At 32.0% G+C, this 21,771-nt stretch overlaps 1 protein-coding gene across 1 annotated transcript in view; it reads right to left on the reverse strand.

Moving 5' to 3' along the window:
* Positions 1–7,429: 7,429 nt before the first annotated feature.
* LOC127708237 (QRFP-like peptide receptor) overlaps positions 7,430–21,771 on the reverse strand; it is a 79,048-nt gene continuing 64,706 nt past the window's right edge. The window contains exons 2-4 of the mRNA XM_052213081.1: positions 18,552–18,652; positions 15,898–15,988; positions 7,430–10,018 (exon numbers count right to left, since the gene is read on the reverse strand). Coding sequence (XP_052069041.1) covers positions 9,794–10,018; positions 15,898–15,988; positions 18,552–18,652 — 417 coding nt within the window. The 3' untranslated portion in view covers positions 7,430–9,793. The remainder of the gene's footprint in view (positions 10,019–15,897; positions 15,989–18,551; positions 18,653–21,771) is intronic.

Here is a 21,771-nt window from a genome sequence, read left to right on the forward strand (position 1 = left end):
GTTCGGTGTGAGCCAATGCTCCGTGTTGAAGGCCGTACCTTGACGTATAATGATTTACTTTTATAAATTGTAACTTGGATGGAGAGTTGTCTGATCTTCCTATATCTATATACCTAGGCTATGTTTACTTAAGTCAATAAATAGATATAAAACTGAAACGATAATGTATGATTGCCAATGAGACAACTATCCGCCAGAGACCAAATAAAAAGATATAAAGAATATAAATAAAATGATCGCTTAACATATAAACATTGAGAGTCAGGTCATTAAAGATTTCATATTTTGGCTTTAATATTGATTCACTTATAGGGTCGTTGCATCGGAACTAAACACATTTATTCTAAAACCAGTTGTCGGCATGGCACGGGTTATGTTCTTCTCATATATTTTATGATGGTATAATACTAAACCCCTAGCAGGAGGGATTGTGCCTGATATTCATATGATGAAGACATAATCTTTCAATCAGTTTAATTGAGGTCTGTAGCTGGCATGTCAGTAACTGCTAGTAGTCTGTTGTTATTTATGTATTATTGTCATTTTGTTTATTTTCTTTTGTTTCCTATTCTGACATCTGACTCGGACTTCTCTTAAACTGAATTTTACTGTGCGTACTGTTGTGCGTTTGTTTTTTCTACATTGGCTAGAGGTATAGGGGGAGGGTTGAGATCTCAAAAAACATGTTTAACCCGGCCGTTGTTAGTCTTGTATCATTTTTAATTTTAGTTTCTTGTGTATAATTTGGAGTTTAGTATGACATCCATTATCATTGAACTAGTATACATATTTGTTTAGGGCCAGCTGAAGGACGCCTCCGGGTGCGGGAGTTTCTCGCTGCATTAAAGACCCATTGCTGGCCTTCGGCTGTTGTCTGCTCTATGGTTAGGTTGTTGTCTCTTTGACACATTCCCCATTTCCATTCTCAATTTTATTGAGAGATTATGCAAAGCATTAGAGATTACTATAGTGAAGGCCCCATCCCTCACATTACACAAACTTCATTCAAACCTTGACAGATATACATACATGTAGAGAGAGTGTTATATCATGTTCAAACAGTAACATTTAATTATTTTAAATTATGAATTCATGTAAATAGTCGATTGTTTTAAACAGATTGCAATACATTACATGTATCTACTTATAATGAAAATAACATTTCCAAACTTTTTATGACCTGTTTCTTAGCTGTTTGATAATGTTTGACGGTCTGTTTATTTCATTGAAGTTAAGGAAATAATTTATAAAAATGTTTGTGATTAACCATCCATACATAATGAGTTGCCTATAGGAAAAATCGATGAAAACTTTGAAAAAGAGAGTACTTTTGAAAATATCAATTAGTAATTAATTTAGAGTGTATAAAAGATTTAACAGCGTTCTAGTTGAAATATTTACATTATGATTCAAAGAGATACAGCATTCTCCAAGGTGGAAATCTATTATATATCTCATTTCTCATTTTAAACAGTAATCATTACAAATGAATCTCGGCATATCATTTTAGGACTTTAAACATATTAAACGAGTACAAAGATAACAAGAATCGTCCCTTATGACAGAATTATTACAATTGGTGATGAATAATGATGAAATGAAGATACTTTGTATTTTTCCAACTCCTGCGAGGCGGGAATTAGTTATTTAGTAAAGTGGTGCCTACGTTTTCTTAAACGTGTTAAAAAACATGCAGAATTTCTTAATTTACTTCAGGTTTGGTTTATCAACAAGACTTTTGAGTCACTTGCTCTTAGCAACTCTGGGCTTTCAGGCACTACCGTCTTTTTTTTTTAATTTGTAGTTTCGCACTATCTTTAGTGCATTCTTCGATTGAACCATCCTAAACAGTTTCAGTGGTATGCAAGACGCGTTCAGAAATTACTTTCTCTTTCTCCGGTCGGATCACTTGAAATATATGTTCTAACAAATACTTTGTTGTTGATTTAAAAAAAAACAATGTTGCGTTAAAGAAAATCAGAAAACAAACTTTTGATTTTTGCTTCATATGGGAGGTCTGTGATGCTGTTTCATTGACGTATATAAAAGTACCTCTCAATGACTATGTATTCATATCATGTCTTGTACCTACACCAACAATCTACCGTTAGAAACAGCAAAGCCTACGTTGCCTTCTCTGCTCTTGTTCTTTAGATGCAAGTCTCCAGTTGATAACAATTAGCTGATCTGATATTGGACAACAAAATATGAAAGCAACATGTTTTGATATTTATTTCAATCAATCAGAAAATACAAAATGACAACTTACTTACATTGTACCGACAAAATTAAATGTCTTTTAAAAACAAAACAAAAATTAATCGATATAAGAACATCTACAAAACCACACACACACACACACACACACACACACACACACACACTCACACAGACACACACACCATTATAGTTAATAAAAATCACCGAGACCTCAGCCATTAAGATATAACTGGTTTATAGCTTATTATATTTTAAGGTTCATAGTTGTTATTTCGCTCCTAACGATCCAACATATTTTTAAATCCTGGGCTTTCAAATAATAGGGTCTATGCGTTCCTGATCAATGTAAATCCAAAATGGTGCTTCGGAAGCACGTAAGTAATACATATTATTATCTTGAATTTAAGGTTTAACTCATAGATAGACGTGTTTTCTGGATAAAAATTTAACAAAAATACCGAACTCCAAAGTAAATAAACAAAAGTACCAACCTTCAAGGTAAAATAACAAAAGTACCGACCTCCAAAGTAAATTAAACAAAAGCACGTACCTCCAAAGTAAATTAACAACAGTATCGACCTCCAAATTAAATCAACAAAAGTACCGAACTCCTAAATAAGTGAAGAAAAGTACCGACCTCCAAAGTACAATTAAAAGTGAAGAAGACCATGAGAACTGACAAAATCAAACGCTATATCATCCAACTGGTCGACTGGAAATCAACTGTCACATTCCTATCTTTGCTACAGGCATTTCCCGGAATAATCTTTGGATTAATTCTACATAGATATAGGAAGATGTGGTATGAGTGCCAATGAGACAACTCTCCATCCAAGTTACAATTTATAAAAGTAAACCATTATAGGTCAAGGTACGGCCTTCAACACGGAGCATTGGCTCACACCAAACAGCAAGCTATAAAGGGCCCCAAAACAATTACTAGTGTAAAACCATTCAAACGGAAAAACCAACGGTCTAATCTATATAAAAACGAGAAACGAGAAACACGTATGAACTACATAAACAGACGACAACTACTGTAATCAGATTCCTGACTTAGGACAGGTGCAAACATTTGCAGCGGGATTAAACGTTTTAATGGTACCAAACCTTCCCCCTTTTCTGAAACAATGATATAACATCACAACATAGAAAAACACACTATAAAGTATCAATTGGAAGGCTTAACTCAATCAAAAAACGTAAATTAACACACAATGAACGAATAAATTTTACCTGTGACACCTGAATGCAAATACACAGTTAATAAAAACTTACAAGGGATAAATATTTAAAGTCAAAAGTAAATAAACAGCTTTAAACAAAGTTAAAGTATGATATCACTGTGAAATTTCAAACAATTTTTAGAAAATCATCACTTTTGAAGAAACCTGCGTCATATTATACACAGGTAAATGAAAATAATTTTTTTTTTGTTAAGTATACTTATTCTTCTGTGTGTATAAAATCTTCCGTTTAGGAATACCAAGAAATTTCTTTAATATCAATAAAACTAATCTAACACTTGTAACATATGGGGTGAATATCAACAATAAAAATATACAATTAATGCTAGATAAAACTTCCTGTACAGGTCCAAGAACAGCATCTAAGGAAAAATGAAATAATTTTGATGTTCATAGTACGAAGAAGTGAAAATTTGTAGTAAATTAAATACCAAATAATCAAAGCTGGTATATAGACAAGATCCATGTTAACATTAAATAGCAAAAAAGCATTACAAATAGTATCAAGAGGTCAAATTAAAAAGAAAGTACGATTTGAGAGTACTCGCAGTTACTGACAGCTAGTTAAAAGCCATAACCTACATCTTTTCGAAGGAGTTTGAAATAGCTATAAAGCACAAAAATTTGAAATGTATTTTAAACTTTATTTCTGAAATATTACTTATTTATTTCCCGAGACGTGCTGTCAATGATAATTAGTTTATCTAAAAGAAGGTAACAACATTCTGGCGATAAACCGATAACTCGATTATTTCATTATGGTACTACAGAGCTATACTCGAGTTCTCGTTCACATCCATAGTATAAATTGTTAATTGAATTTTTTCTCACCGCAGATGTGCATGACATAATTGCAATTGGGTGATACTTTAGCATCATAAAAATACAGCTGCAACAACCACAATAAATATTTCTTAAACTGTTTATTTATTTTAATTTTTGTACATACTAAGTTTTATCTTGGAAAAATCTTGCCCTACCATTTCATTTGCTTTCATTCAATTCCTTATCTTGATAATTACATATTTGATATATAAAAGCATGAACTTTATTTAGAAAGTGTCGTGTTGCATTAAACATTTTTGCTTTGGTTATGACTATGTTGGTAAATAAATTAAAGACTCGATTTAACATTGTAAAAATAAGGAAATGTAACAGTGTTGTACCAACTGTTTGATTTGAAAGGAGACAACTATCCATCGTTGAAAAATAAAACACATATAATGATCTTACAGGCAACGTGTAGTTATATATGATTATCACATTTAAAAGGACAGTTACATCTTCTAACAATAATTCCGATTAACGAGTAATAGGCTGCATATTACCTATAGCAAGATGAATTTACATGTAGTTACAAAGAGACATTGTACTTTGTCAATTGGATTTACTCTGCTCTAAAAATATCAGGTACCGGAAATATTGATTTCATGACCTGTTGATGACATTTTTAAGATATCAAAATATTTGTTAATCACACACTTGGAATTGTGACATTCGTCAATTTAGCTCCAGAATAAAATCTAGCTCACCATTTTCATTACAACACTCTGCTTTTTACCTCTATAATAACAAAATTTCTGTATATCTCCCCTGAAATTATTTGTGAACGTCTGTTTCTCTTGCAATTGAAGAAAGTGCTGACATCATTCGGACTAACTCTTGACGTTTTTCAACTGGTCACAATTTTTGTTATTACTTGTCATCATCTGTTCCTTTGTCCATAGTTTGTGGTAAAGACCGCCCTGTAGCCTTTACATGTATATCCCAATGTGTTTATCTTAATAAAGATGTATACAATTATTTACTACCTAAAATTTCTTCTTTATAGTCTTTGACGATAGAGTCTTCATTTTTTGGAACCAGATTTTTTTTTCTTGTTCTTGAAAATTTGTCGGTAACAGATTAGTTTCGAGCAATTTGTATTGTTTTGTTGGAGACAAAACTAGAGGATACCGAAAGGTCTTTAATAGAGAAATTAGAACGGGGGTTGTCAGGTTCATGTAATTACGCATTGTAACAGGATCTACACTTTAATCAAATCTGAAATTTTTACAATTGCTTTTTGCTAATTAAATGAAAAAAAAAAAAGGATTATCATTAAAAGACTTCAAAATATTTCCACTCTTTTATAAGAACTTGTATTACTATGGAAGCGATAAAATATGAAGCCTATAAAGTTAATAGCTTTTTATGTTGTATGACAGGCTTCGTATACCTCTTTGTTTTTAGGTGCATTCGGTTGCTATGTTATATGTATGTTAGCATTATCAATTAGAAGATAATAAGTGCGTTATTGTTTTATAGGCATATACGTGTATTAGCTGAACTAAAAATTACAACTGTTTTAATGTTATTCCTCCTCGATTTCCATTTAGTATCATCCACTTCTTTGAAACTGTTTTCCGTTTAAAAAATGTTTCTGAATATTTTATTGTTTGGTGTAAGTTTTTTAATTAACATATCTTTATGTGTGTTTTCTACCTATGCCGTTCCCTTCTTGAAAAAAAGAGATTTTTTCTATCACGTGATACATATATTATTTTCGTTAAATTATGACACTCCACTAATTATTCCCAACCTTCACTTTCAAGTTAATTCGAGGTGACGGATTTTTAAAACAATAGATAGAAAAGAGTTTAGTTATTGACATGATACAATTACAATCTTTTTAAAAAATTTAAATATGACCACCGACTTAAACCTTTCCAGGTACAGTATATACAGCTGTCTGGCTGCTTTATTTACTTTATGGAAAACGCTTATGGAAATTGAAATGCAAGAAGGTGAAGATGGATTTCTAATGGAGACCATGTTTTTTATATTTTATTTGAAATATTTGACTAAATATGTGCCTGGAAAGGGACATGTAGTTAGTGATTTTGACAAGTGTTATGTTATAAGTGCAATTTGTTATTAATGCTAAAATCAACAATGTCACGAAGAATGAAAAAAAATGTGCGAAAGGTGAATTAAAATCGATATAAAGAGACTCAAATTTCCAATATTCTTTGTTCTTTCATAAGAACGTTTATTGTTATAAAAGTGATAAATATTAAATATAAAATTAATAGCTTTTTATGTTGTACATGTTGTAAAACAGGCTTCGTGTATCTCCTTTATGTTTATGCGCATTGCGGTAGCTATGTTATTTTAGCATTACCAATTTGTTGGTGTACGTTTCAAATTAAATAGATTTACCTGAATTTTTTGTGTGTTGATACCTGTGATGTTTCCTAGATATGGTTTTATTTACCATGATGACTATAATGTAGTGTATACGGCTTGATTTATTCTATCTTGTAATACACATACTTTTTTGTTAAATTTTGATTCGCTAATAGTTATTCTAAACCTTAACTCTCAAACTATTTCGAGGTGATACATTTTTAAAACAATATGAAGAAAAGAGTTGATTTATTGCATGTATTGATATGTTGCAGTTACATGACCTCCGACTTAGGCCTTTCCATGTATATTAAGATGTCGAGCTGTTTTGTTTACTCGATGGAAAAAAGTGTATACAATTGAAATGCAAGATGTCTAAGAGCATTTCTAAGGGAGGGGAGGCCATTTTTTTTTTATTTGAAAAATTTGACTACTTATTGCCTAGATAGGGACGTAGTTATTGTTATTGATACTTAAATCGACAATATCACAAAGAAACACAGATGTGCGTAAGGTGATGTAAAATTGATATAAAGTGTTAATACTTTGCGAAAATGTAGTTTATCACAAGCTATTTGACAAAATATAATTTTGGTAACGCAGATTTTTAAGAGCTTCAGGTTGTGCAAACTGTGAGTAATAGAAGAAACCTAAACTATAGAATTTTAAAAAGGAATATGAGAAAACAAGTCTAGGTCATGATATGTGCTTTCAGAAAAGAAAAAAAAATAAGCTCACCATACTCGATGTCTTGCTACAAAACAAAATAGATAAATTTCCTATTCACTCACTTTTATTATCTATCTTAACCATTAATTGTATTAAAAAAAACACCAATGAAATTATTTTAACACGTTTATGAATTTTAAAAGCGTTACCAATAAAACATTTACATGTAACGATGACGAATTGTTGTCTTGATACATTCAAAACTCTTACTTTTTCATGCTTTTATCCCACAGCTATGTTCAATGCGCATGTTATTGTAATTATTGATTTTGGTAATCATTTTAAACACCTATGGACCAATCACTCCCACCAATATTTTACTGTGACCAGTGACATTTTATAGAGAAAACACGATGACAGAACGAACGTATTTGTGTCAATATGAAAAACAAAATCATTTGCGCCAATTTGACATGAAAAAATATTCTAGTTTAGCCAAAAACAAGTTTTCATTTGCGCCATTCTAAAATGACCAGGTACTCAAGGCATTCCGATAGAATATTGTATTTAAACATTTTAAACGTTACACGTGTGCTTGGTGTACATTTAAAAAGTTTTACTATGCGGTTCGCAAAAAAAGCAACCTTCAGGAAAAATATTGTACCATGTTGTAACAGGCTTTTATTTTTTGAAATATATTTTGAGGTGAATTGAGGCGACGAACATTTATAAATTGTGTGAATTTTAATCTTTAAATGCCTGTTCCAAGTCAGGAATATAACACATTTTTTTCCATTCGTTTGATGTGTTTGAGATTTTGAATTTCCCTTGGAGTTCGGTATTTTTGTTATTTTACTTTTTAGTTATTTAAAGGGGGTTCGTTTAAAAAAAAATACATACCTCATATCATTTTTGGTACGAACTGTATGTGTTTAACTACAGTATGATTGTTGTTCTCTTTTTTACTGGTACTCAGAAAAAAATGAAACAAAAATGAAAAAAAATTGGATGCCTCTATGACAAAGTTTTAATAATAGTTAGGTGTTTTTGATACAAAATGCTATTTATAGACAGAGCTATTTAATTATTGTTGAGAAGGCATACATAGGCTTGGCCTGTTACCAAATCCAATTCAATGTATTTGAATGAAATATTCCCTTTACACATTCATGTATTGACATACTGGAAGAGCCCAATTGTCCAAACAACTTTGTTGCAATAAGATTAATCTTTTTTAGACCGATATATCATGAGGAAATAACTCAATAATATGTTGACTGCAGACTATGTTTTTTTAATCAAATATATCAGTTAAGGTAGTTCAGGGGTATACCGCCATCTTGAATTGTACAATCACGGTAAATAATCGGTCTAGTTCTTTGCCCAAATCTGCAAATTTGGAGACAGATTTGCAATTTATTGGTTACACTGTATATTTATATAAAGAAAACTTAATTATTCATTGCATTATCGAAAATGTTTTAACAAATACCAAATATTTGTGCTTTTAGAAGCCATTTAAGGGGAGATTACTTTTTTAGTACAAAATTTATACTGGACATATAGGGAAATTTTCATTTTTTACTGGTAGCAAGAACACAAGTTCGGTGACACCACTTTTTCTTTTTATTTTCTTAAAATATATAATAAAACCTTTTCATTATTTATTTCAAAATTCTGTTTCATAGATTTCTTTTTATGCACAAAAATGTGTATTTTCATGAACAATCTAAGGAAATTTTTGCAATTTTGAACGACTCGTACCTTGAAAAATAGCGCGGTGACCCATACTTTTTATCATTTTTTGAAAAAAGCAAAGTAAAATCTTCATTTTTGCAAAGTATAAGAAAAAATTTTGTCGTTTTTATTTCCTATACCCCTGAACTACCTTAAGGTGAAATAACACGGTCAACATGTGATAGTTATAACAGATACAATATCCACTCGGTGACTTTGATTTTTTAAATAGGTTAATGTACTTATCCTGTGCGAATTTAAATCTTCACCTCCACGCAAGTGTTAACCAATATTGAAATGAGATTAAATGAAATATGTTCAATTGACGCAATCAAAATCATTTATAGGCGCAGATGGAAAAAAAATTGGCATAAATGTAAAAAAAAAAATTTTGATGCGAATGAAATGTTGATTAGCAATATTGGCACTTATGTGAAAAACCATAGTGACGTTTTAAAACGAGAAAGTCGCAAATTTGACAAAATTTCTTGTTGAAAAATCAACAACTCGAACGTATAAAAGCGATTCGTTGTATTTTATTCCTAGCTTATTCCATATGACTTAAAAATCACTGACACTTAAAAATTTCGAATGAAAGTTTTCTCTTGCGTGTTATGTTTTATTCTGCAACGTGATATACATTGACAGTTCAGTGATATTTTTATCGATTTTTTGACAACGTTTTCCACAAGAACCATAAATAACAGAATCAAAATAATGAATTGATGACACACAATTATCTCTACTGAGGTCTATATTTTTGTTGATTGAACAAAGGGTTTCGTAGAACCATTGCTTCTCTTCCGTTTTCTGGAGTTTCTAAAAACATGGCTGCTATCACTTCCATGAAACAAGATACTTGTTTTATGATTATTTTCCTCAGATGTCTCGTAAAAGAAATAACTGACATACTTCCGTTTTCTGCCACAACAGGTACAAAGTCGGCATAAATTTTTAAATTCACGTTTAAATTTCTCCTGTAAATGAAAACAAAAACTCAGTTAGATAATTCAAAACTTCCATATCGCATAGATTTATATGATATCACAAGGAAAACAATAAAAGCATGTAATTTAAAAATTATCCGTATTTATCAGCAAACACGTACATTGCAGCAATATGCATGAACTACGACACATAATACATTTCCTTATTTAATTTGGTGGTCGTTTTCTCTTTGAAGGTATCTCCCGCCCAGTTGTCAGCACTTTTAATGACATATTATATGATTGATTTGTTAATTTTCTGTTTATTTACTTTATGTAAAATGTTTGATTATGTACAACACTAAGGTTTTTCTAACCACATGCCTAATCTGAATTTGACAGAAATTTTACGAATTTTCGGTATTTACCTTCGTTTTTGATTGCAAAAGAGGGTGAAAGATATTAAAGGGACATTCAAATTCATAAAACGAAAATAAACTGACAACACCATGGCTAAAAAAGAAAAAAAGACAAACAGACAAACAATAGTACACAAAACACAACATAGAAAACTAAAGACTGAGCAACACGAACTCCACCAAAAACTGATTTCAGGTGCTCCGGAAGGGTAAGCAGATTTAGCTCCACATGTGGCACCTGTCGTGTTGCTCATGTTAGTACAAACCCGGTAATAAGTCTAATTCCGTAGGTCATATTCGGGAAATAGGGACGAGATTGTACTAACGACATTATGAACATATCCCTTATTATCTGTGAAACGAATATTCCGTAACGGTATTGTGATGGCGTCCATAAAATTGACGAAGGGATGAATTCAACTTTATCACTTGGAACTCTTGGTTCAATAGCTTCCTTGTGAGCAGCAACCCTCTATCAAGGAAATCATGACAGGAAATACAAGCTCTGGAGTATCGTATCAACTGGGAGATATATACTCCGTATGCAGGCGCTGCTGGAATGTTGCTACATAAAAATGGAATTGGGAAGCTGAAATCATATCTTTTGTCATAAAGTTTTGTTTTTTAACCGACCCTCATTGTCAATTTCTAGATGTAAGTCAAGATATGAGGCAGACTAAACTGTATCTGTTGTATTCTTTATCTCAAGTTCGATGGGATAGATGCGTTTAACATAGTCACCAAATTTTGAATTATTTAGTGAAAGAAAATCATCTATGTATCGGAAAATTAAGATAAAGGATACTGCTAACTTCTTTTCTTTCTTCCTAAGAAGTTCCTGTATGAGGTATGAGGAACAAGTCGGCAAGAAGAGGGGCACAGTTGGTTCCCATGGGAATGCCGATTGTTTGTTAAAAAACACGTCCTACAAACGGAACAAATATGTTGTCAATCAAGAAATCAAGCATCCTGATAATGTCAGTTTCAGAGAATATTTTGTTAGAATCAGAGTGAATTTTTACATAGTAGGATTTATCCCTCCCTAAGACAAGATACTTGTATCTACGTTGGCCATTCTTTTTATGAAATAAATCAGGACCAACGTTTTCAATTTGTCTTTTAGTTTGGAATGGGGAATACTTGTGTAACGTGTAGAAAAGTCAAATGTTTTAATACTATTGCAAGATGAAAGAGTCTTAGATTGTATGTACTCTAAAAGATCTTTGAATTTTCTTAGCATCCACATCTGATTCACGCCACCATTAGAACGGGTAGTTTCACAATAACATTGAAGCCCGGCTTTGATACATTAATATTAATATAATGGTTAGAAAATACATCAAATAACACCATTACAAACTTAATCCCTATGATATATTCAATTTTTAAAAATTTACCTGTTACATCACTTTTTGTGGCGTTGATACATTCGTGTAACGCACAGTTCATAATTCTATTGTGCTGTACTTGTGTGCTGTCGAAATTGTTTCAGTTAAATCGATTTATGACTACTGAACAGCGGTATACTACTATTGCGTTTATTTGATTGCTGATAAAATTGATGTTAATAATTTAGAAAGAGGTTTCGTGGAGCACTTGGAAGACCCAGTAATATACCGTTGTTTGTAAGGACACTTTAGTTTAGGTATCCAATACAGTGATGGAAGAACCAGTTCTTCATCTTTGGTTGAAATCTTAAAGGAACATAGAACAGACCTATGATTATCCAGGATTTCCTCTTTAGTAAGTGTCGTGGGGGTATATGTTGACTTTTCAAGTGAATTGTCAATACCTAATTCATTTATCAAGTTGGATATGTAATGTGATTTACACACAAAAACGATGTTGTTTGGGGCATTATCTGCGAGGACAACAATATATCTGATTAAGCTTTCTAACTGTTTTGATTCGAACGCCTTTGGTGAGTCTTTCTCTGATATACATGTAGATGATACGCGTGCATCTGCCGTATCAAATCATAATCATGGTATGTTTTATGTTTTAATTTTCTAAAGCACAAAATCACTGTAACACCGATCAAAGTAATAACTTTTCTTTCTATGTTCTAGCTAGAAAACAGCAAAAGTGAATTATTTGATGTGTGAATAATTAAATAACAAAAAAAGGAAAACAAAATGACATGACGTGAACTGAAATATAACAGCTCGAAAGTCTGAAATTGCTTTAAATACTGTCAACGGTAATAAGACAGGAATATGGCAGTTGCTATCAAACAGATCGTTTCTATGTATGTTGGCGGTTTTTTTTTTTTGTAACACTTTGGTGTTTCTGTTGCCTTTGTTTTACTCTTATAGTTGATGTGTTTCCCTCGGTTTTAGTTTATAACCCGAGTTTGTTTTCTCTCAATCGATTTATGACTTTTGAACAGCGGTATACTACAGTCCCTGTAACGTAAAAGTTAACACTTTTTTCATTCGGGAATCGTACGTACAGCGTTCGGGAATCGTTCGTATAGCGTTCGGTCATCGTTCGTACATCATTCGTATAGCATTCGTACAACGTTCGGTCAGCGTACGTTCATCGTTCGTTCATCGTATGGTAAATGTCATCGTTTAGGGTTTTGTATATCGTGTGGTTCATGGTATCGTAAAGCGTTTTATTTGTCGTATGTAACATGGTATGGTTTAGCGTTTAACGTTTCGTTTATCGTATGGTTTAGCGTTTCGTTTATCGTATGGTTTAGCGTTTCATCTATCGTATGGTATATCGTTTTTCGGGTTTTATTTCAGAAAATTATTTCGTTTATTATTTTGAGTTGAAATCATTTTATATAAAAAAAAAATGCGAGATAAAAAAAAAATACAAGATTGGATTGATTAATAGTTGGTTGCGTACTTGTACATCGCAAGTAACAACCAAACGGATATCCCACTTTGGGATATTTTTTTTTACTGTCAGCCGAAAGACGACCTGTAGTGATCATATTTCTATCACCTTGTCACCCTTTGTACTACAGTCCCTGTAACGTAAAAGTTAACACTTTTTTCATTCGGGAATCGTACGTACAGCGTTCGGGAATCGTTCGTATAGCGTTCGGTCATCGTTCGTACATCATTCGTATAGCGTTCGTACAACGTTCGGTCAGCGTACGTTCATCGTTCGTTCATCGTATGGTAAATGTCATCGTTTAGGGTTTTGTATATCGTGTGGTTCATGGTATCGTAAAGCGTTTTATTTGTCGTATGTAACATGGTATGGTTTAGCGTTTAACGTTTCGTTTATCGTATGGTTTAGCGTTTCGTTTATCGTATGGTTTAGCGTTTCATCTATCGTATGGTATATCGTTTTTCGGGTTTTATTTCAGAAAATTATTTCGTTTATTATTTTGAGTTGAAATCATTTTATATAAAAAAAAAATGCGAGATAAAAAAAAATACAAGATTGGATTGATTAATAGTTGGTTGCGTACTTGTACATCGCAAGTAACAACCAAACGGATATCCCACTTTGGGATTTTTTTTTTACTGTCAGCCGAAAGACGACCTGTAGTGATCATATTTCTATCACCTTGTCACCCTTTGTACTATATTAGATTGGAAAGATTGGATTGGAAACATTTCACTTGTTAATTAAAGCAAGTTATGTTAATTATTATATTTTTTTATTTAATACTAATTGCGTAATTAATAACATTTCAAATTTGATCTTATAAAAAGTTAAAAAAAAAAAAAAAAAAACCTAAACAATACCCTTAACTAGTTCAATGGAACGTGAATTATCTTTATAGCTTTATAGCATGATAGCTTGCTGTTCGGTGTGAGCAAAGGTTCTGTGTTGGAAGCCGTACCTCGACCTATAATGGTTTACTTTTATAAATTGTTATTTGGATGGAGAGTTGTCTCATTGCCACTCATACAACATCTTCCTATATCTATCTATTTTACATAAAACTTATGTAGTCGTAGTGATCATATTTCTATCACCTTGTCACCCTTTGTACTACATTTGTGTACTGTTGCCTTTATTCATGGAAGTAATCTCAAAGTAAAATAACAAAAATACAAAACCCCAAGGAAAAGTCAAAACGGAAAGTCCCTTATTAAATGGCAAAATCATAAGCTCAAACACATAAAACAAATGGAAAACAAGGCCGTACGGTGACCAATATTTTTGTTTATTTCACCCGATCGCCGTTTGGTCATTGGTTGATAGTTGTCTCTTCGGCAATGATCCCATATTTCCCTATTTTAATTTTGAAGACGTGAATGAACAAAACGAACACATTGTTTCGTCTTATTCATGGAAACCAAGTTGAACAAAATATAACGGCATGCTTTACCTTGTTTACACTCTAAAAACAGTAATTTCCAGATCCATTATAAATAAATCAAATTCAAAACACCAATAAAACATTAGGTTACACTATTTATTAACATGAACTTCATAACCTTTCAAAAACACCTAAAATCGGCCCCGGGTTTAGATTTGGTTCATGGTGTACCTCTGTACGTGGTTTTTTTTTCTTTTTTTTTGTCGTGGCGATGTCTCTTTGACTTATGAGTTTTGAATGTCATCTGGGTATCTTCCGTCTTTTTTTTAAATGTCTTTAAAGCAAAAGGCGAATTACATGCTATATAAATCTTTTCTTTGTGACTTGTGTATTGCTCTGAGCACTTACGTTCGTGTTTTTCGTCTTTGATTATCTGAAGTTATTTGAAACTATCGATCGATAGCTATGACCTGTTGCAGCCCATAACTATGTTGTTTCATGTCAAGCATGACATAAAACGGTCTGATATATTTCCACAATTTTTACCATATAAAAATCGTCGTGTTGCCAAGCCTTTTGGACGATGCCACTGCTGGTGGAGGTTTACTCTTTGAGGATTTTACCAGCCCAGAAACCAGCACCTCTTTGTCGATATACATTATCATTGATACCTTCATATATATATATATATATATCAACTGTTAACAACACTTTGATGTTTTTGAAATACTAAAGATTTTCCACCACAGGAAATGATTATCTCAGCTATATTTGGCAAAACCTTTCGGAATTGTGAGTCCTCAATACTCTTTAATTTTGTACTTAATTTGACTCTTTAACTTTTTTAATTCTATATTTTGAACCTGGTATATATGATGAGGGTAGTCGGTATGGATTATTGTGCCTGAAATGTTTTAGAATAATATATCTCATTAAGATTTTGAAAACTGTTATTGATTTTCAAATATGTGGACGGTTTAGCATTATGAAAATGTTAAGCTAAATCTATATATATATATATATATATATATAAGATATTTTCGTTTAATGTTTTTTTTTCGGATTTGTCCTATTACTTAACATTTTATGTACACTATAAGAAAAAGGAACAATAAAAAGTAAAGGGGAATAAAGACCGATAACAACTTAAACAAAGATTGATGACACGAACCGCTAAAAAAAGGAAGGTGATGACATGAATTAAAGTAACACAAATTCCATCAACTCATTTGCTGGTAAGCAGTTTCTGCTTCACCTTTGACATTCCCCAAAATACTTACATTCAAAAGTCCATATATGAAAGGATTGTAGCAGGAATTGCTCATGGCCAACCAGTTTGAACAAAACCAAACTATGTTTATATGTTGATATCTAAAAAAGAATAAAAGTCTTAAACAGTATATCATGTACATGATAATTTGTTAGGTAATGTTTCTCTATCCTTTATAATATTTGCCTAATAATGGCTATTCTTTATATCATAGCACCCTATCATTTATTGTTATTCCATATTTTTTTTTTCATTTTACTTGTTTTTATGCATTCTTTATTTCCTTGGCCAAATCTTGTGTAGATTCGGCCCATTATTCTCTATTCTATAAAACCCATCCAGACCCTCATGTAAATATGGATACTGTAGACATATTTGTGTTACAAGTGACAAAAATTGTGAATGTATTACTAAAACAACTATCGGACAATCCAGTGGCCTACATTCCATTTGGCGGGCAACAAAAGGATGATTGATTAATGTCGTTATAGTTTAATCGAGTGAGATAAAAGTCTAATTGAAATATTGAAATGGAACAAAAAGGGGTAAACAAACGCATCAAGTGATAACCCGCTAACGTAGATTGCTGCTGTGCCTTTTAGGTCAATTAGCTCTTCAACTGTTAAGGTTAACATACACTCTTGGCTTTCAAATATTCGGTTTCGAGCGTTCCTGGTGAGGTAAATCCAGAAAAGCGATTCTGACGGATGACATAATATTTGTTAGTGTTGTTTTCATTTCTTTACCAATAAATTGTAATTAAAAAAAAATGCATCTAATTATGTGCTTCTAATTTAGAGAACGCAAAATTAATGAGTTAGCATCGTTTTTATCTTGAATTTTTAGCTATTAGCATTATTCATTATGTAGGTATACGAAGATAACAAGAATGTATGTAGCCTTTAAGATTGGATTTATCGTTTGATGGTTTTGTCATTGACATACAACTCTCTATCATCTTCTTTATACATATAAGATCGGTAATTCTCTCCGGGCACTCCAGCTTCCTCCACCAATAAAAACAGACCGCCACGAAATAACACAATAGTGTTGAAAGTGGCGTTAATCACTAATCAATCAATCAATCAATCAATCCTTATACATATTGTAATATTAAGGCTCTACTCATAATAGCAAATCCTTCTAAAACACTCGTTGTTCCTGTTTGAGAGATGGATCACTTGAATAAGGAAATCTGACAATAAAGTCTCTGCAGAAGTATGATTTCAAAAGTTTGATGTGCCGCGACTTTCGTTTACAATTAAATATGTTTCTACTAATCATTTAGTTTATCAATATATCTTTATGTTGACTTATAGGAAACATAATTAAGTCTTTAAAAAGTAAAATACAAAAAATACTGAACTCCGAGGAAAATTGAAAAAGGAAAGTCCCCAATCAAATGGCAAAATCAAAAGTTCAAACACATCAAACGAATAGATAACAACTGTCATATTCCTGAATTGGTACAGGCATTTTCTTATGTAGAAAATGGTGGATTGAACCTGGTTTTATAGCTAGCTACATCTCTCACTTGTATGACAGTCGCATCAAATTCCATTATATTGACAACGATGTGTGAACAAAACAAACAAAAACAATAGGTAAAAATGTCACAACGAGGGGTAAGTAGTCTAGTTCGGTAGGTCACATTCGTGAGAAGGGAACGGGATTGTAGTTACGACATAAGGAACATATCCGATATCATCTGTGAAATGGATATTCTATAACGGTCAACCAACTCGTGATGGCGTCCGTAAAATTTACAAAGTGATGATTTCAACTTCACCATTTGAAACTCTTGGTTTAAAAATGAAAATTCATAATTGGGAAGCTGAAATCATCTCTTTTGTCGTAAAGTTTTGTTTTCAACCGACCCTCATAGTCAATATCTAGATATAAAAGAGGGACGAAAGATACCAGAGGGACAGTCAAACTCATAAATCGAAAACAAACTGACAACATAAGAAAATGCCTAAACACAAGGTGCACAAAACACAACACAGAACACAGAAGACTGAGTAATGCGAAACCCATCAAAAATTGGAAGTGATCTCAGGTGTTCCGGAAGGGTGAGATCATGCTCCACATATGGCACCCGTCGTAATGCTGATGTAAGTACAAAGCCGGTGATAAGTCTTATTCAGTAGGTTGTCTGGGAAAAGGAGGACGGGATTGTTGTTGACGACTATTGTTACATATCCGTCATCATTCTATTATCAAACAACTCGTTATGGCGTCCGTAAAATTTATAAAGGGATGGTTTCAGCATCACTACTTGGAAATATTGGTTTAAAAGTTTCCTGGAAAGCCGTATCTAGGACATCCTGAAAGGAAATGCAAGCTATGGCATATCGTATCAACTGAGAGATAAATAGTCCATATGCAGGCGCTGCTGGAATGTTGCACCATAGAAATGGAAATTTCACAATTTACAATAGAAGTCATACAATGATATTGATTTTAAACGTAGTCCTAGACGATCAGTCTTTGATTTTACCCCTAATTGCAGCGAACACGATTTTGACGTGTTAACTGTGTCACGGTTTTGGAACGTACCACTGACATGCAGAAATCGACGCGAGTGCGCTTCTACACCATTTGATGAATACATGTAGTTTATAATATAAGTACTATGTCAACAAGATCGAGAAAACTACTTACTCATTTACAATGGGATAAACTGCTGATATGAAGTTATATAACTGAAGTGGCAACCAGCAAAAGGCAAACAGACTAACAACAATGATGAGCATCTTCACTACCTAAAAAATCAATAAAAATCTGTTTGATGACATACAAATTTACATTTAATTATTCACTGTCTGAATCTTAATTGAATATAGCATGGCAATCAAAAAAGACATTTAGACTTACAACAAAATTCAGGATCTTCACTACTTAAAACAAAAAAACAATCTGATTAATGACATACACAATGTTACCCTGGTTTTTTGGCTGATTGCTGAATGTTTATTATCATGACCATAATATAGAACAGCGTAATGCTAAGAGCAAATTAATTGATGAAATATTCAAAACTCAACAGTATGCAAACGAAATATGGGATGTACAGTTCATTTTCTTTTTCAATAAGAAATAAATGATTAACCTTTCAAATAAATCAATGATAAAAAATGTATCCGTCATTTCTTAATTTTTGTCGTCCCGACATGGCCAAATATAAGTGACTCAAGACTAGGAACTATGACGAACATGATGCCCCTATTTTTCCCCTTTAATATACCGCCTTGAATAGAAACACAGCGTTATCTCCAGTCCCATGGGGTTATTTATACGATGCTTTATGATATACATCAGAATTGTCTAAAAAATGGCGAATTTGTAAAGGAAGATGTACTCGAAACTACTAGACAAACTGCTCAAACAGATAATGAATATTGAATAACGGGTAAAATAATTACTTTATTACTTCGTTGGCGCCTTTCGGTTGATTTTTTACAAAGTCTAATCGTTTTATATCACAATAAACAGTGAATTGTGCCATACGTTAACTCTCTCGTTCATCTATTGTTTCTGATAATTCACTGTGTTCTTGACCATGACTTGTAGTTACTTTTTAATGCCATGGGGAGCGGTGCACTACACCAGTAGATGATGATCGTGTCGATGAATGCGCTTTAGATTATTGTTACCCAAATTTGTTTCGTTTTGTCCGTTATAAATTTATTTGATAATGTACGTATGTTAACTTTATATAATGTAAGGGAAACTTGTTTCGTAATCTTTTTCGTTTTTTTTTAAATAATGTCAAATATTTTTGGCATTTAGTATGCTGATATCATAGCAATTAAGTCTTTTAGTTCAAATTGTTTGTTTTGTTTGTTGGTGTTTTTTTTATTATTGCGAAGCATGCTACAGGATGTAATTCGTAATTAGAAAAAGTCAAGCTGATAACTGCTCACGAAGATTTCTGGGTTTTCAGTTAATCGGTCGAATCGGATACAGAGAATGCTAAAAAGGTAGAAAGATTGACGAGAATGCAATCATATACTCACAATAATTCTAAATACTTAGTATAAGAATAGACAAAAGATGAATAAATAATTAAAGCATTAACCTCTTAAATAAATAAAAGCTGGAAATAAATTATGATCATAGTGTTTTTGATTTTGATACTAATTTTATCTATTGGTTTCCGCAAAACCAAATGCTTTTATAAAAAAATAATTATACAAATACCTTTTCTAGTGGTAATACTTAAAACGAATTTTTGATATAAAAATAAAGTTTCAAATATAAGTAACCTAGTAGTACATATTAGGTAGTCTTTGTTGCCATCGAACTGGCTACATGTTTTTCATATCAATTGACTATTAAGTATTATTGTATTCGTAATGTATCTCCAAATAATGTATTTTCTGTAAAGTAGTTAAACTGAAACAAAGTAATAATAAATACATTCAATAGATCAACGAAACGACATTCCTGGCATTTCTGTTTCTTTTTCAGGACAAAACCAATTTGGGCAAACTTTCGGTTAATGGTCATTATATTGATTCGTCTGTAATACTTTAATGACCTTGCTATACAAACTACAACGCATTGCACATTGATACATTTTACTCCTACTTTTATGTGATGTCTTTTATACTAATTGCTGTCTGGTCATTTTAGATTTTTACTTAATGACAAATGAATAATATTTTTCTCAGTGCAAAAAGATACAACCGTAAATGAAGCAGTATTAGAAAAGTTAAAATTGTGTTTATTAAATGGTAATAGAACCTAAAAATAAAAGAATTATTTTTTGTTTTGTAGAATAGAAATAATCAAATTCTTTAAGTCATGATTTTTTTAAATTGTTATTGACTTCGAACTAGTCGTTAGTAAATGTGAGTTCTCTCAGATCTTTAATTAGTGTCTTTTTTGTTATAGGATTATTGATACACAACCACGTCTTGTCTGTGTTTTCGTTTGATGTTAAAATACAACGAATTAGATATAAGTACAATTCATTCTTACTTTTATGTGATGTCTTTTATACTAATTGCTGTCTGGTCATTTAAGATGTTGAGTTTATGACAAATAAGTAATATATTTATCAGTGCAAAAAAGCTACAACCGTAAATATTGCGATATGAAGGAAAAGTAAAAACTGTTTTATTAAATTGTATTACAGACCTAAAAAGAAAGGAAATCATTACAAATCATTTTCAATTTGTAGAAAAGAAATAAGCAAATAATTTAAGTCTTCAAAACATGATTTTTTTATTAGTTGCTATTGACTTTGAACTAGCAGTCAGTAAATGTGAGTACTCTCAAATATGTACTGTGTGTTTTAGTTGGTTGGTAGAGGATGTATAAATACCATGCCACGTCAGGCCTCTTATTTTGCAAGATGTGTTTCTGCTTTGTATCGATCTGATGAGTTACACCCTTTTCAGCTGCTTTTTATTGTCTGTTTTTATGATGTATTGTTACACCACTGTACTAGGTTTGGGAACAGGAGGGGGGATGCGCCAGAGAAAACTTGTTTAACAACCCCACATTCTAGATGTGCCTGTCCAAAGGTAGGAGCTTGTAGTTCAGTGGTTGATTTGTCTCATTTGCAATCATGTCACATCTTATCTTTATAAAAACATAAGAAACAGCAAATTTACAATAGCTCACTAAATGATTGAACAGGATCTGAAGACAAAAAAAAACCCCAAAATTAAAAAGACCCCCTTTAAAAACACACACATATATATATATATATATATATATATATATATATATATATATGTATATGTACGTCATCAGCGCAAATGGTGCTACAGGGTAATGCTCATTTCACAATTTGAAAGCTGAAATTATATCAAAATATGATGGAAACAACTGTATTCATGTTATTCGTTATTTCTTGTCAATATTTGGAATC

This window comes from Mytilus californianus, unplaced genomic scaffold (assembly GCF_021869535.1).
Source record: "Mytilus californianus isolate M0D057914Y unplaced genomic scaffold, xbMytCali1.0.p SCAF_7, whole genome shotgun sequence".
Classification (NCBI taxonomy): domain Eukaryota; kingdom Metazoa; phylum Mollusca; class Bivalvia; order Mytilida; family Mytilidae; genus Mytilus; species Mytilus californianus.